Here is a 15,835-nt window from a genome sequence, read left to right as displayed (position 1 = left end):
ACATACGGTAACTGTTAGGGAGATGGCAGACAGAATTAGGACTACACTAGTTTGCACTGGAAATATATCATTGTGACCTTCCATTGCATAAACAAACAAACAAAAACAGAACATCAACAATAAGTAGACTATTCCTACAATCATAACACATTGTAGTTGTCAGATAGACACTTTATTTTCGTAAAAATTCCAGGTCCAATTTTGTAAAAAATTCAACTCTGCATATTCATAATTGAATTTTGAATAGCAGAAATACTAATTAAAGATATCTTTTAATTTAGTTATTAGTAAATATGCATGAGAGATGTGTATAGTTTCAGATATCTAAAACAGAGTTGTAGATATCTAGAATTCTGTTTTGACTAGTTGGAATAATATTGATACGTAAATATAGAATTATAACTAGTTAGAATGCTGTTTTAACTAGTAACAATTTCATTTTAACTTTGTATTCTGTATATTTACATACACACATGCTGGACCAAAAAAAATCCTGTGATGCTGCACGCTTGAAAAGGAGCCTTGACCTCACAAACCTTCTGTAAAATATTTCATAAGAATCACATTAATCAAACAAAACAGTATTTACAATTACAATTATATAGCACAGCATGGTATATTATTTTAACACATACAACTTCATCCCATGTATGGCTGAAGTCTAGTCTTGGGCTAAATTTAAATCAACAATAAAAAATACCTTTTAGATAAGACTTATGGCTAACCTGATTATAATCAATAATAACATTCAATATTACAAGAGTAAAATACATTTTAAATGTTAAATTAATATTTACTTTGTTTGTTCTTCCTGTTCCTCTGACCTGTCCTAAGAATCACTTGACTTCCCTTCACTTTCTCTATGCTGTGGGTACTCATCCTCAATACTGTCAACAATGCAGTCACTGTCATCTAGTAATTTAAGATCACCTTCCACTGTCATCCCTTAACAGAAATGATATGCAAACTATGAAAAACATTTCAGTTATATGTGCAGGATAATAAATAAAAATAGTTTTGTTCGATCATGTAGGTGGCAAGCATCTTTCTCAGCAGCATCCATTTCCAGGATTTTTTTCAAGCTAAAAGAAAAACCCTTAATGTCTTTGAACAAACAATAGAAAGCCAGAGTGGTGAAGGAATGCATAAAAGTGGGTGTGACAATCTAAAACTTGCTATCAAGTTATGAAACCCCATAATACTAGACATTTTGGAATTAAGAAATCATCAGCAATGTTACCTAAGAGGAGCAGAAAAGGAGTCATCAGGCCATATACTTTACTAAAAATCAACAAGCATAATTTTCTTTTGCAGTGAATAGGGCTATCATTATACCAATTAATTGAGCTAGTTAGTTAGCTAGCATTACACCAAAACATTTAGCTAGCTAGTTAGCTAAGGCTGTGCCCAGATGGCATCATAATGGTATCAGTTCAGGTGTTCTTAGGTGTTCTCAGTAAAAAGCAATTTTTAGCCAAGATATCTACATATAAAGTAGCTTCTATGCTTGTCTTTCAATAAGATGAAATATGTAAAATCCTCATCCCTCTATCCTGCTTTCACAAGAAATTATGTATACCTTGTCATTTACCTGCATGATTTGTGCTTTGAAAGTGTCAGTAGTGATAAGCACACTGTTTTTAAGATGGTAAAAATCATTCAGAGATGGGATTGAAACATCTGGGCCTTAAACCCACAGGATTACAATTTCCAGGACCAGGTTTGGATTTGAGTACCACTGCTCTAAAGGTCTTGCAATCTTTATTAGGATAAATGGCAAAACTTGTTTTGTATTATTTACATTTCAGAATGCACAGAAGTGTCAACTATACCAGTTGCTGGAGAAAAATCTTCACAGGGCACTTGAAGATTTGCAGGGACATCATAATCATGTTTTGGACTTTTTGGAAGAACTCCTTTCTGCAGGAACAAAAGAATCTGAGCAAGAATGTATTAAAACTGCAACAAATGTCATAAAACCATTAGTAAGTGTTTTTAAAAAATCATGGTTTAAATATTTGGATCATGTCTTTCAGTTCAATATTTTTTTTTTATCTCAAGGACAGGGACAATCGTGGATTTCACAAAATACTGACTGCATTGTGCAAGAATAATGGATACCACAGATCTAGAAAAGGAGAATTTGATCTGAATAATATTTTGGCCACCCACATGTATAACAACATTGACAATTTCTTCAACTCCCTTTTCCTGTGAGTATAACCCAATTCAATTCAATCATTATTTTGTGCAGCACTGAGTTTTGATGACAAAAACTAAAATAGCAGAAAATGAATCTGTTAAGGTACAGTCCCAAATTTAATTCTTAGACTTATGATGTGCTGTCACTACAGTCCTCCATACTGTAGTCATACTGTACACTGTGTACACAATTATTATGCAAGATGTATTGTTGAGGATTCATTTTTATCATTGAATTTTATTATTATTACAGTGTTCTCTGTCAATCCAAAATGTTAAACCTCAAACCTGAATATTTAAGAAAGTAAAAGTGAAGTTTTGGCTTTCTTAGGAGAATATTTGTGTGCAGAATTATTATGCAAGTAATAGAAAAACAGATTTTCCCATCTCACTTGTTTATTTTCATCTGTTAAAGTGAGAATAATAAACAACAAACAACTCAAAATTAACAAATAAACATTTCTGACATTAAAAAAAAACAATAAAAAAACCCAAAACAAAACAGTGACCAATATAGCCAACTGTCTTTTCAATAACAATCATAAGCTTTCCATTCATGGAGTCTGTCAGTTTCTTAATGTGTTGACTATCAACTTTTTGTGCAGCAGCAACCACAGCCTCCCAGACACTGTTCAGAGAGCCGTACTGTTTCCCTTCACCATAAACCCCCCTTTTAAGAAGGGCCCACACTTTCCCAATAGGGTTTAGGTCAGGTGAGGAAGGGGTCCATGTCATTATTCTTTCATCTTTAAGGCCTTTACTGGCTAGCCACGTAGTGGGGTACTTCGATGCATGTGATGGAGCATTGTCCTGCATAGAAATCATGGTCTTCCTGAAAGACTTTTTCCTGTACCACTGCTTGAAAGTGTCTTCTAAAAAATGGCAGTAGGTTTGTGTATTTGAGTCCATCTTCAACCCCAAAATGTCCAACTACCTCATCTTTAATAATACCAGCCCATAGCAGTACCCCGCCTCCACCTTGCTGGCATCTGAGTTGAAGTGGAGCTCTGTGCCCAATGTGGATCATCAGTCCACAAAACCTTTGAAAAATCTGTCTTGAGATGTTTCTTGGCCCAGTCTAGATGTTTCACCTTATGTCTATTTTTCAGTGGTGGTCAGGTTTTAGCCTTTCTTATCTTGGCCAAGTCTCTGAGTACTGAATACCTTGTACTTCTAGACACTCCAGGTAGGTTGCAGTTCTGGAATATGACAGCACTGGAGGATAATGGTTCCTGTTCTCTTCATGTTTGATTCTTCTCAAATGTTTGGCAGTTAATTTGCATTTTTTTCCTCAACATGTTTCTTGTGACCCTGTTTACTATTTTCAACAGAATATTTGATGATTTTGTGATAACATGCCAATATCTTAGCAATTTTAAGAGTGTTGCATCCCTCTGAAATATATATATATATTTTTTTTTTACAATTTTTGACTTTACAGAATCAGTTAAATCTCTTTTTTGAGCTGTTTTGCCTGAGGAAAATGTGCATGACACTTTTGTCCCCTCTGCCAAGATAACAGATGTACTACTACTGTGGAGGAATAATCAATAGGACTCAAGCCGGATGTGCAGATGAGCAAGCTTTATTGGTTCTGTCCCTTATGCATCGAGGGAGAGAAGCCTCAAACTTCTCTCTAACATGAGTTCATATACCCCCACCATTCCCCGTTGTTCTCTCATGAGGTAATCTCATGACTCCAGGTGTCAGGCCTCAACCATCCTTGAAAATTCTTTCCTGCTAAAAATAAATTGTTACTGCCTGCTGCTGCACCCCTGCCCAACAACAGTTAAGCAATAACTGTCATACTCCATAACTTCTCTATTCGCCTTTCTTGCAGACTGGTCGAGATGAGGACAAAGCTCACATATTCCTTACTTCCTCCTTTAAGCAAGCATTAAGCATTTTCCTGCACACTACAAAACTGGTTACAATACTGCCCCACCAAATAACTTCAGTACCAAAAAAAGTCCTGCAAGCGTGATGGCGCATGCAGCACCCTACCAGTGAAAGACAAAATATTCCCAGCATATATTTATCCAGACCACAGTTCCATACTCCCCCCACCCCAAATGGACGAGCTGGTGATATGGCAGGGAAGGGGGTTGTTGTGGGAGAATGAGGGAGAATGGAGGACTGGGATGGCAGTGGTAGGGTATATACCACTCATGTTGAACCACCTGAAACTTCCTCAAGGTACAGATGGAACAATGCTGTAAGTCAGTCCCATTTCATCCCCAGAATCCAGCACCTGCACCACTTGACATGGGCCCTTCCAATGCAGGGCCAACATAGTGCGACTCTCCGTAGAGTTATTCAGCCAAACCAAAGCACCCATTGTGTAACTGTGGTGCTGAATGCACTCATTGTGGTACAACTTTTGTTTTCCATGAGCTTCAGTTAAGTTCAGTCTGGCAGCTTCAAAGGCCTTTTACAGCTGTTCCACCATGGACAACACAAATTCAGCAAGAGAACCAAACTCCCAAGCCTCCAAAACATGGGGGAACACAAGCACATCTGCTAGAATCCACGCTTCGTGGCCCTGCATGAGAAAAAAGGGGCTGAAATGAGTGCTGGAGTGCCTGGAGGTGTTGTAGGCAAAATTAGTTTTGGCACTGGGGACCTGCGCATCTGACAGTCCTCACACTGTTCACAGCAGTGTCTTATGCCCCTCAGCATGGAAGACCAGTAACATGTCTGTCTTGCCCTCTCCCAGACATGCTCCGCTGAAAAGTGAGCAGACGTTGACCCCCCATGGAAATATTGGGGCAGACGAGGCGCAATCACGACCTGTCTCTATGTTGCGAGAGACTTAAGCACAGTCCGACACAAAAGACCATTTAGAACAGACAGGTGACTGAACTCCATCCATAGTTTACAGAGATTAAGAGAAGACCCATGTATATGTTGATGTGATGGACACTCATAGCTCCCCTCAATCCAGGCAAACACTCTGGCATTATCTGTGTCCTCTCATTGCAGTGACATTATTTCTGAGCCATCATGTGAGAGGGAGTAGACCAGGCTTAGGTCTGCCTCAGGATCATTGTCAGAACAAGCAGACTGTACCCCCATTAACACTGTGCAACCCAGCAGCCTGGTTCTCTCCTTCAAGTGGGTCATGAGGCAGTGGTTGATGAGACATTTCATCTTCATTCAGGTGATGAGAACCATCTTTATGAACAGTAACCCAGTCAAAGGGGGTTAAACTCCAGCACCCATCATTAAGTAGTAACACGAGAGTGTAGCAACCCTTTTAGGTACTCAAAAGCATCCACACACTCATCAGTCCTCTTGAATGGCACGTTTTTTCCAGCTAGAAGGCGCAGCATATTCTACAAAGTTTTTCACAAAATGTAGTATGAAAACAAGCCCACGAAGGCTCTAACTACCAAGGGAGAGCAAGGAGTGGGTCAGGACTTTACCTTCTCCGTGTTATTTGGGTCAGGTTGGAGGCCATATCTGGAAATGACATCATGTCATGACCCAGAAACAACACATGATCTCTGGCCAGGTGAGATTTATTAGCATTGAATCTCAGCCCAGCAGACTGCATTCTGCAGATCAGAATGTAAATCAGAATGTCATTTAAATAGACCATGCAAATATGCCACAGTAGCCCCCTAAGGATCAGTTCCATCATGAGTCAAAATGTAGCGGGTGAGTTCGTAAGGCCCATCAGCATGGTACAGGCCCCATCCTGTGGTGAAGGCCATTTTCTCCCTGTCCTCCTTGGCTACCCACAAGGGCATCCAGGTATCATGCACTCAGGGCAGCAGATGAGAATCTTTGAACGTGACCGAATTAAGTCACCTGTAATCCACACAGAATCTCTACTGCCCCCCTTTCTTCTTAACTAGGAACTCTGGGGAGGCCCAGGGGCTGCAACCCTCTTCGATGACGCCGTCTGTTGACAGACTGGCCACCTGACGCTTGATTTTTAGTTGTGTCTCAAGAGACGTGTGTGCACGCTGTTTAATGGGGGGGGGGGGGGTGATCACCAGGCCTAATGTAGTGTTATTCAGCCTGCATCTTCCAGTATTTCTATTGGCTACATTAAAACCCCCTGAAAATTACTACCTTCGTGGACTCTAGCACATTGGGCTCCAACTAACCCTCAAAATTCAATGAGGACAGAATAAAAATGCTGGGATGGCACAAATTAACTGGCACCAGTGTCTCATTAGGGGGGAATATACCATGTACTGGCCAGATAAACATTACAGCACTCGGGTACCAATTCTGCACTCTGCAAAAGGAGCCCACAGGTGTCCCCCACTTCCAAGTCTAGCCAAGCATGATTTTTCACTAGGAAGTCCAGGGCAAGGAGGACTGCCTGAGTGGATTTCCAGAGGACATGAAACATGCTGCTACATCACTGACCCCAACCTAAAAGTCATGGTGTCCAATGTATCTAACTATTGCCCATTTACAGCATGTGAGCTCATATAGATTTTTGTTCAAAGGCCGACTACACAGGGCTGGAACTGACATGAAAATCTGCACTAAGTGAAATGGTAGACCCTGAATCCACCGGCATTGAGACCTCTGTGCCTTCTATCACTCCTCTGTCATATGAAGGAAGATTCTCCTCCTTCACCTTGCAACAGTCTATTCCAGCTGTGTGTGATTGAACATCCAGGTGTAAGTAGCCCCTTGATGAAGAGTCTGATGTCTGAGCCCTAACATCAACTATATCTTGTTTCCCTGATGAGAGGTGTTGTGGACAGGTTGTGGTGACAGGAAACGCACGCTATGCCATCTTTTTTCATCCTCACGGCATGTATGCCATCCCAGGCTAGGGCTATGTCGTCCCACTGTCCTAGATTATGAAGGATGCACTGGCTCGTGTTGTTGGGCATACTGCATGTATCTGCTTCTACACGAGGATGTGAGATCTGGAGAATGGCCTGTGTGAGCTTCTTAATTCTCCCCAGACTGGCATCCTAGGTACAGTTGCATCGAGAATGAGAAGGAGAACGAAAATCATGCCCCCTCTTTTCTGCATCCAAGGCTGCAGCCCGCTGCCTGTTCTCATCATGCATCTCTTTCATCTCCAATCTAATTGCATATATCAAGGTAAATATTGGTAGGTAGGGTTGAGTAGTTTGATGTTGTAGTGTTCTCTGATCTTGGCATTTCGGTTGCAAACGTTTCATCACCAGATCAGGTGACATCGTCAGTCCGAATGTCGTACTGTGTTTGATTTGTGAGTTTGTCATAATATCTGTTTGTTCATGGCCCTTGTTCGATCCGTGAATGCCAATGGTTATTTTTCTGGACGTTGATTGGCTGATCAATGGGACTTAAAGCCAGGTCTGGGTTGCAGGTTGTAGGCTGGTCTCTGATTGGTTGCTTGATTTGCTGTAGTGCCCTGATCTGGCCCGTCATCTTCAGGCGGCGCACTGGTTGGTGGGTTTGCTAAATGCTGGTTGTCGTGTAGGGCAATGGGCTGCATGTCTCTCATTTCTCTCATTTCTCTTGAGTATTGGTTGGTTGATTAATTGAGCATTGTGTTCTGATCCACATGTGGATGTTTGTTCTGGTTCTTGTGTCCAACCTTGATTAATAGGTTGAGTTGCCATTCTGACTTTCTCATGTTCTTCTGGTCAGGTTTCTTTGTTGGCCCTCTTTTGGCCACTCATGTCCATCTTCCATATTGGGAAATATGCATGGTCTAGTTCAATGTGCTTGTTGACCGATTTATCCGTAGAGTACCATTCTGATATAAGGTAACGTTATTCATTTGGTTGTTGTTTGTGCATGTGTGTTGTTAGGTTTCTTGGTCCGACACCTCCTTAGGAATGCTTGTGGGTACTCGTTATTTGCAAATACCTTGAAATACCAAGTACCTTGAAATGCCAAGAACGGAGAATACTACAACATCATTGCATATATTTCCTCAGTTAGAATAATAGCAGCTCTCCTCAGACCCAGGCTATCTGACAGCGACTGCACAGCCACTTTCTTTCCTGTAAATAAACTGTTCAGATGCATACTCACATCGTCTACTTACAGAATTTCTCTGGCATTCTCACAACATCCCGCTATTATCAGAACCTCCAGGTCAGTAGCACTCTGCTCATACCATATGGCACTCAATGCTTGGCCCAGTCCTGCAAGAAAATGATGAAACTTTTCCTCCCTTTGTGCCAATACACCATACTCTGGGAATGCTTGCTGGACCAGCCTGGTAACATCAGCAGCATAAACCTCTCATGGAGTGCACGCAGAAACAGTCCATAACGGTTCAAAAACTGCTTCTGTCCAAAAGCCTCATTAAGCTATTCCCTGACTGCCACATAATCACAGCCACTGGAAGACTGTCCCATAACAGAAACGCAGCTCTGCTCAAAAGAGTAAGTAGAATTCTTACCAGCTCAGTCATACTTGTTCTGTTGCTAGTGAGTGCCTTGACCGCAACTTCAAGCTGCCTTGCCCAGCTCAGAAAACTCTTGGCTCCCTTCTTCAGCAAAGGTGGTAGGCAAATTAATCCTCAGTCCACTGTAAAGAACACGGTCTTTGGATCTCTCTCTGAGCTATACTTACATGCTCTGCTTATATACTTGGAGCTATACATGCTACCATCTTTCAGTTACGTTACTAAGTGTCCTCCCTGGCCGAGCTATGTTGCTGACTATACTGAGTGCATGAAACTGCTCAAAAACAGCATTTACATTTATCGGACACTTTTATCCAAAGCGACTTATAATTATAACTGAGTACAATTTGAACAATTGAGGGTTAATGGACCCAACAGTGGCAATGTGGCAGCAGAGGGGGCTTAAACCAGAAACCTTCTGATTACAAATTGGGTACCTTAACCAATGCACTACCACTGCCCTAAGTAGCACTAAGACATAACTGCACACTTCCATTAATTCGTCCAAAATGAAGTGACCAGACACCGCTGCCACCCATGTAACCGAGCTTCACAAGGGTTTGTCTAACAACCTTGATATTTCAGAAAACAAGAAATGGACATGGACACAGTAGTAAGTGCTGAAAAATAACTAACTTCATCCCCCCCCCCCCCCCCCCCCCTTTCCGAATCACCCTGCCCTATGGCAAATCCAAAGGGACATTCAATGCACATACACATCTGCATAAAAATCTCTTACACTAACAAGGCATGTTAGTTCGCTCATTAATTTTAGAACTGAATGTTGAGAGAATAATTTTTGTTTTTAAATTCTTATTTTGACTCTGTTAGTTCTGAAAGGAAATATGGCAAATGAATGTAAATATAACATGTATTAGAAATAGTTTGCAGTATGCAAAACCGAAGCCACTTCATTGTTTCTGTTATGCGTATTTGCTTTAATTCGTGATAAAACCATCAAGAGTCAACACAATTGTGAGGTTCCCATATAAGACACACAAACTTATTTGCCTGTATGCCTTAGTCATCCCCTAGAGCAAGTAATCTCCAAGGCTTTAGTTCAGGGTCACTTTCCCATTCTTCCCAGTAATTTCCTTTGCATTTTCCCCACTTTGGCATTGTAAATGCCATGCCAAACGAGAGCTAAACGTGTCACCATACCTGATGGATTGCTGACGCATTTAGCTGATGAATCACTGTGGTGGGCATGGCAATGGTGTGTTCTCAACAACCTGCCAATCAATTTTTAAAAAAATGATTGGATGTAGGGAGAAGGTAGGCCTACAGCTGCTTTATAAAGCAGTACAGTTATACAAATATGCAACACTGCACTTTAATATCAGGTAAGTAGCAAGTTATACAGGTGGATTATATTCCAAAATATTTTTTCACTAAAATGTTAATTGGGGACCTTGTTGGACTCTACATTAATTTATAATTTCTTGGCTTGTAACACTGAATGTTTGTGATGACATCAATAGTAATGAGGTTGTATAAGTACCCAAATAATGTAGGTAATTAGGTACTTATACAACTGAATTAGATCCAAAAATTATCATTTTAATAATTTTAGTTACTGGCCTTGTTGTAGATTTAGACATTATAACTTGCTGGCTTGTAATGTGGGATCTTCATGATTATAGTGATGAAGATTACTGTAATTATTAATCTAGCATGCTCAACTTTGCACAAATGAGTAGCGATTAGGAAGCCAACAGGTATATTATATTAGCTAGAAATGTACCAAGAAAAATCAGACACACATTAAAATATCAGCAATTTATCTCACACTTCAGTCAAACACTGGGGAGTGGGGATACCATAATTACCCTTGAGATGAAGACAGCTATCTTAGGGTGTGCATCCCCATTGCTGAAAACTGTGTAAACAAGAGATCTAAGAGACTTCTTGTTTACCATTTATTGTTAGTTGTGACCAGAACTAAGAATTGCAAAGTACAAAGTGGAATAATATTTTGGCTAGCTGTCAGTGTACCAAGAATCAATGAATCTCTGCCTTTGGTACTAAGACTTCTGTAAGGTGTTTCAAAATCACTAGCGTGTGACTCACCATCACATTCATTCTCCTCTGAGGAAATACAGTTGTTAGAGTGCTCTAAGATAGTGTAAATAACAGATAAGATGGGACACATAGAATATGCCAAAGAATTTTCACCCTCTGTGTAATTCTCCTGTTTTGAAGGCATGGCTGCAGATGGAGGCTAGGCCTTCATTTAGGTTTTTGGTGGTTTTTATTTTGCATATAATAATATAGCTGCTGTTCAGTCATTTAATGACATCTGAAGCCTATCACATATTTCCGAGCATTTGAAGCAGGTGTTTGTGTTTTTTAATTTCATTAGTTTATCTGGCAGTACTCTCCTCTTTTTCCAGAGGATTTGAATACACACTGCCTAACATGTACACATACTTTGATATAAGTAAACTTGAAGGCATATTCCATTGTCTTTTTCCCCCTACTAATCCATACGCTATGGGGAAACCTTTAGATATAAAATACTAAAGTGTCTTTTTCTTATCTATTACCTCCTTATAATCTAATTCAGTCCTCTCAGGTACCTCTGTCTCTCCTTTAACCAACGTACTGGTTCCAAGGAGTCTTCCCCTAAATTCTTGTCCTACAATAGTCATTGTGAGGTAACAGGATAATACATCAACGGTACAACAACAAAAGATACCCTAAGCATGAAAATGAACTTGAAGAATCTGAAAATCAGTTATGCTGAATGTCCAATATGACTTCATGGACCTCTTTTTGTGCACAGGGACCCAGACAAGCTGGAACAGGAATCTGTTGCCACAAAGTTGGAAGCATATGATTTTATACTAAGCTCTGTTGATTTTTATTTCTCACTGACAGTTATTTACTTGCATTTGCTAACAAAATAAACAAAATTGCTTTTTATACCATCAAAATAAACTAGAATTATCTAGAAGCCAGCTAGCAAACTAGTTTAAATGAGAAAGTGTTAAAAGTTACAGCTAATGATGATGGTATTTCTTTTAAAAGTAGTAAATGTTTATTTGTTGTTATTTTGGTGTGTTTTATTTGGAGGCATGTTATTCAAAAGATTTTCTTAAATGTATAATAAATTCCTGTATTCTGAATACTACTCCTTCACACCATGTTTGGGATTGACTGTGTTTAGTATTAAGGGGTTTTTTTAATAAACGTTTTGTATTACGTAAAGTCAATTACTTTTTTTCTAGATCCCATGGAAATGTGTTTGAGAAGTCACTACAAGCAAACATTGATAAGTTCACCATCATAACAAAGGACATGATGACAGAATATAACCATTCTCCAATGCTGAATCATGTGCTGAACTTCCTTAAAATAGAGGTAAAAAGCATTTTACTGTAAAAATTTCACATAGCAACCATATAATGGCTACTGTTCCCATTGTAGCTTATCGGTTCTTTCCTGTGAGTTGATATCTGCTAAGCTTTCATTGAACCACAGACAGGCTAATGGGATCAAACACAGACAACACAGACACGTAAACGATAGACATTTCTACACATATACTAATGACACAATGAGGAGCAGGTGTGAGACAAAGGCAGGGCGTGGCCACTGTGACGAGTACACACACATGAGGAAACGTTCGGGGGGAGGGGCTGTACTGTGACGGAGCCTCTCTCCAACGACCCGACTCCCGGCGTGCCATCTTATTGGGCTGCGGCCTCGAGACCAATGCCAAATGGCGAGGCCGGAGGGCCGAACGACCCGACACAGGCCAGCGCGAACAGGACAGAGGAGGGAAGGACAGGGACCAAGATGACAACAGTTACAGGGACGGGCACACTAACTGACACGAGCACAGGCACCAAAGGGGACAAAACGACTGGCACAAACAACATGATGGGGACAGACACAGTGACTGTGACGGGTACAACATTATTTAACAAATTAACAAGTCCACGTATGTTGGCAAAAGCCCCAGGCTGTTCCCCAGTTGTCGGCTGGGCTACAGTTCAATCCACCTGCGGGGAATCGCCCCTCGTCGATTTGGGGGGGGGCCGGCCACCTTTGACGTCTCACCTCAGGAGGTGCTCCAGCCACCTTGCCCATCTCTGGGGTGGGCACTGGTGCCGCCTCCTTCCTGCCTCTATGAGGCTTCGGGATGGGCGCACGAATTCCATGGCTGTGTGCCCTAGCGAAGGGAGTTTCCGCCTCTAGGTATTTCACGTGGGATGGCTTTTCTGTACCTAATCGATACCTCCTGGGCGGAGCCTTGGGCAGTATCTTAGGTGCCGGAGGCTCGTCGTTCTTTGAGACAGCAGACTGAGCATTGCTGTCAGTGGGAGGATTCCCATAGAGGGCCTCCTCCACCTCCATTGGCAGATCCTCCATATAGTCGGACTCCAAGTCCGACCACAGACTGATGTCACCACACTCCCCTCTATCACCATAGTCCACATAACCCTCGTAGCAGTCCATGTCAAGGTCATAGGACCCAGCGGAGTGCCGATCCTCGTAGTCTGGCTGGGGTCTGTGGGACTCCGCAGAGTCCATCCCTGGACCATACTCAGGGCCCCCCCAAATCGTCCAGTGGCCCTCCCCTGTTGTGCGAGTGTGGAGTGAGGCCAGGATGACTGAAGGTCTCTCGGGGTAGTAGGACCCTGTGGAGTCTGACTCCAAGTACTGGACATCATTGTACCAGTCCCGGACGTCCAACGTGGGTCCGTATGACTCCTCTGAGTCCGTACCTGGACTACAATCAGGGCCCCCCCCAAAGTCCTCCAGTGGCAGTCCCTGTTGTGGGAGTGTGGAGTGTGCCTATGAGGGCTTCCCTGCGGGGGCTGTGGGAGGGCATTCACGTCTTTTCTTACCCTTTCTTTTTTAGCTTTTTGTCCCAGGCATCCTTTGGCGGTCAGTGTTTCTGTGACGGAGGAGTCCAAGCAGGATGCGGGGACGAGTCACATTGAATAGAAACATACGTTTATTCACATATAACATACATTACGTAGCACACAGGCTAATGGGATCAAACACCGACAACACAGACACACAAATGTTAGACATTTATACACGTATACTAAAAACACACGAACACACGAGGAGACATTCGGGGGGAGGGGCCGTACCATGACATGTTGTAGATAATTTTGCATCAAATTCTGTACTATGATGGTGGTGCCATAACTATTATACATTTGAAGAAATCATGCTAATATTCTAATTAAACATTTGAAGATATGTTTTTCTAACATGATACTTTATGAATTTCTGTGCTTTAGAACATTCTTACTTCATTTTGTTTTATTGCTGTAATGGGGTGACAACCACAGGAGTGGCCAGGTATGGTAAAGCCTCTGATGGTTAAAAGTCACCAGAACTGGACCCAAGAGGGAGGAGTATGAGGGGCAAACAAGGAACTAAAAGCAGAAAAGTAAACTGATGCCCTTGGTCAAACAGGGATAGTGGGGATTACTAGTGTACTAGGGACTGAAATATTTGTACTGTACAAACTTAGATTAGTGTGTTTGTGGATGAGTAAAAGACTGATTACAACTGGACAGGAGGAAAAAGAAGGAGTTCTGTGCCATACCAGACATGACAGGATTACATGGATGGTAGCTCTCGCTAGGAAGAGTGACAGCGGAAAGTGTGCCCCACCTTATGGAATGGGATTGCAGGTGTGGCCACAGGAGAGAGCTTGCACATGTGAAAAAGCTCCACACCCAACTAAACAAAATTAAATTTCAGGAGTGGAGACTCTTGCATAAACATCAGGAGAGGCCAGTACCACAACATTCAATTTAGATGGGTCCATGACCAGATAACCCTCGGAGACCACAAGGCCCAAAAATTTGACTGACATTAGATGGAAGGAGGATTTCTCCTCATTGACATTACAAGTGGGTCTCCAAGAGCAGCTGGGGCTCCCTCTGGAAATGGACCACATGTTCCTCCACAGTCTGACTGTAGATAAGTATGTCATCCAAATTGATGAAAGTATACACATGTATGTCTTCCAGAGCCACATTATGGATGTCCTCCGCAAAGCCATCTATCAACCTAAATCATGACCAGGTACTCCTAGAGGCTTGTGGGAGTGATGAACGCCATCTTCCACTTGTCACCTATCAGGTGGTAGGCATTGTGCAGGTCCAATTTTATAAAAACTTATGCCTGCTACAGTGCCTCAAAGGTGTAGAAGGTAATGATCTTTGACTGTTATCTTGTTCAGGCCTCAGGTGGAAGGCATGATATATCCCTGTGTCAAAGCCTCATTGATGTACTCCTTCATGGCAGTCTTCTCCAGAACCAACTTGATGACCATCTGCAAAGGAGTAGTACATGGGACAGTAAATGGCACAGGCAAATGACCTATGAGTAGGTGCTCAGGATTCCACCTGCTCTCTCCAGCTAGAGAGCAGAAGTCTATGGTGTAGTTTGCCTCAGAGAGCTTGCCCTGGCAAACATTCAACAATGGACTGGCCTCCTCTATCCCACACACAGGTCTCTTGATTGCTTGCCCTATAGTCTCCATAAAGGCTGAAGCAGGAGAGTAATGGACACTATTGACCTAGGTCAAAGCCCATCAGGTAGACAATAGAAGTCTCCATGGCCCTTTCAGAAGGGAATCATGACCGGGCCCATTGAAATGTTAAACCTGCACTGGAACCAGAATCTCCTGCAACCACCAGCCCACCACCACCACATACTGAGTTGCAGCTGGTAGCAGGACCTCTCCCTGGGACTGGGGCCACAGAACATGGAGTAGGCAGCAAGGCACTGTTATTCAGAACTATCGCCATCTTGAGGCTGCCTTACCGTGTTTGGACAGCCAGTGTCTGCTCCTGCACCTGTTGAGACAGGTGGATTAGTGCTTCTTCATGGCTTTCCATTCATACCCCTTGGACAATTATGGTCAGTTGCAGAGAACCTTTATCTTATGGGTCCATAACTGACAGTGTCTTGATGTAACAGGGCAACAACTCTTGGGGAACAGGATGGATTTCCATGGGTTAATGGCCATGTTTCATAAAGCCTCTGATGGCTAAAAGGAACCAGATATGGACACAGTTACAGATAAAGGAGGATGAGAAGCAAGGAGAGAGCACAACACTCAAGTAAACAGAATGGGACCACAGCACTCGCTAGAAAGACTAGGAAGACTGGAAGGATCATACCCCACCAGACAGAACAGAATTACAGGAATGGAGGCTCTTGCTCAAATGAGTAGAATCAGAAGGTCCCTCAACTCTCCCAATGTGGGAG

At 42.1% G+C, this 15,835-nt stretch overlaps 1 protein-coding gene across 3 annotated transcripts in view; it reads left to right on the top strand.

The window, feature by feature from the left end:
* Positions 1 to 15,835, top strand: part of LOC113585951 (nuclear GTPase SLIP-GC-like) — a 31,595-nt gene that overhangs the window by 12,224 nt on the left and 3,536 nt on the right. For 2 of the 3 annotated variants that reach the window (XM_035526790.2, XM_035526791.2), the window contains exons 13-15: positions 1,809 to 1,985; positions 2,062 to 2,213; positions 11,815 to 11,947. In XM_035526790.2, coding sequence (XP_035382683.1) covers positions 1,809 to 1,985; positions 2,062 to 2,213; positions 11,815 to 11,947 — 462 coding nt within the window. The other variant, XM_027023762.3, reaches the window with a different exon arrangement.

This window comes from Electrophorus electricus, chromosome 8 (genome assembly GCF_041902795.1).
Source record: "Electrophorus electricus isolate QZ-2024a chromosome 8, ASM4190279v1, whole genome shotgun sequence".
Lineage (NCBI taxonomy): Eukaryota > Metazoa > Chordata > Actinopteri > Gymnotiformes > Gymnotidae > Electrophorus > Electrophorus electricus.
This window is presented reverse-complemented; position numbering and strand designations above follow the sequence as displayed.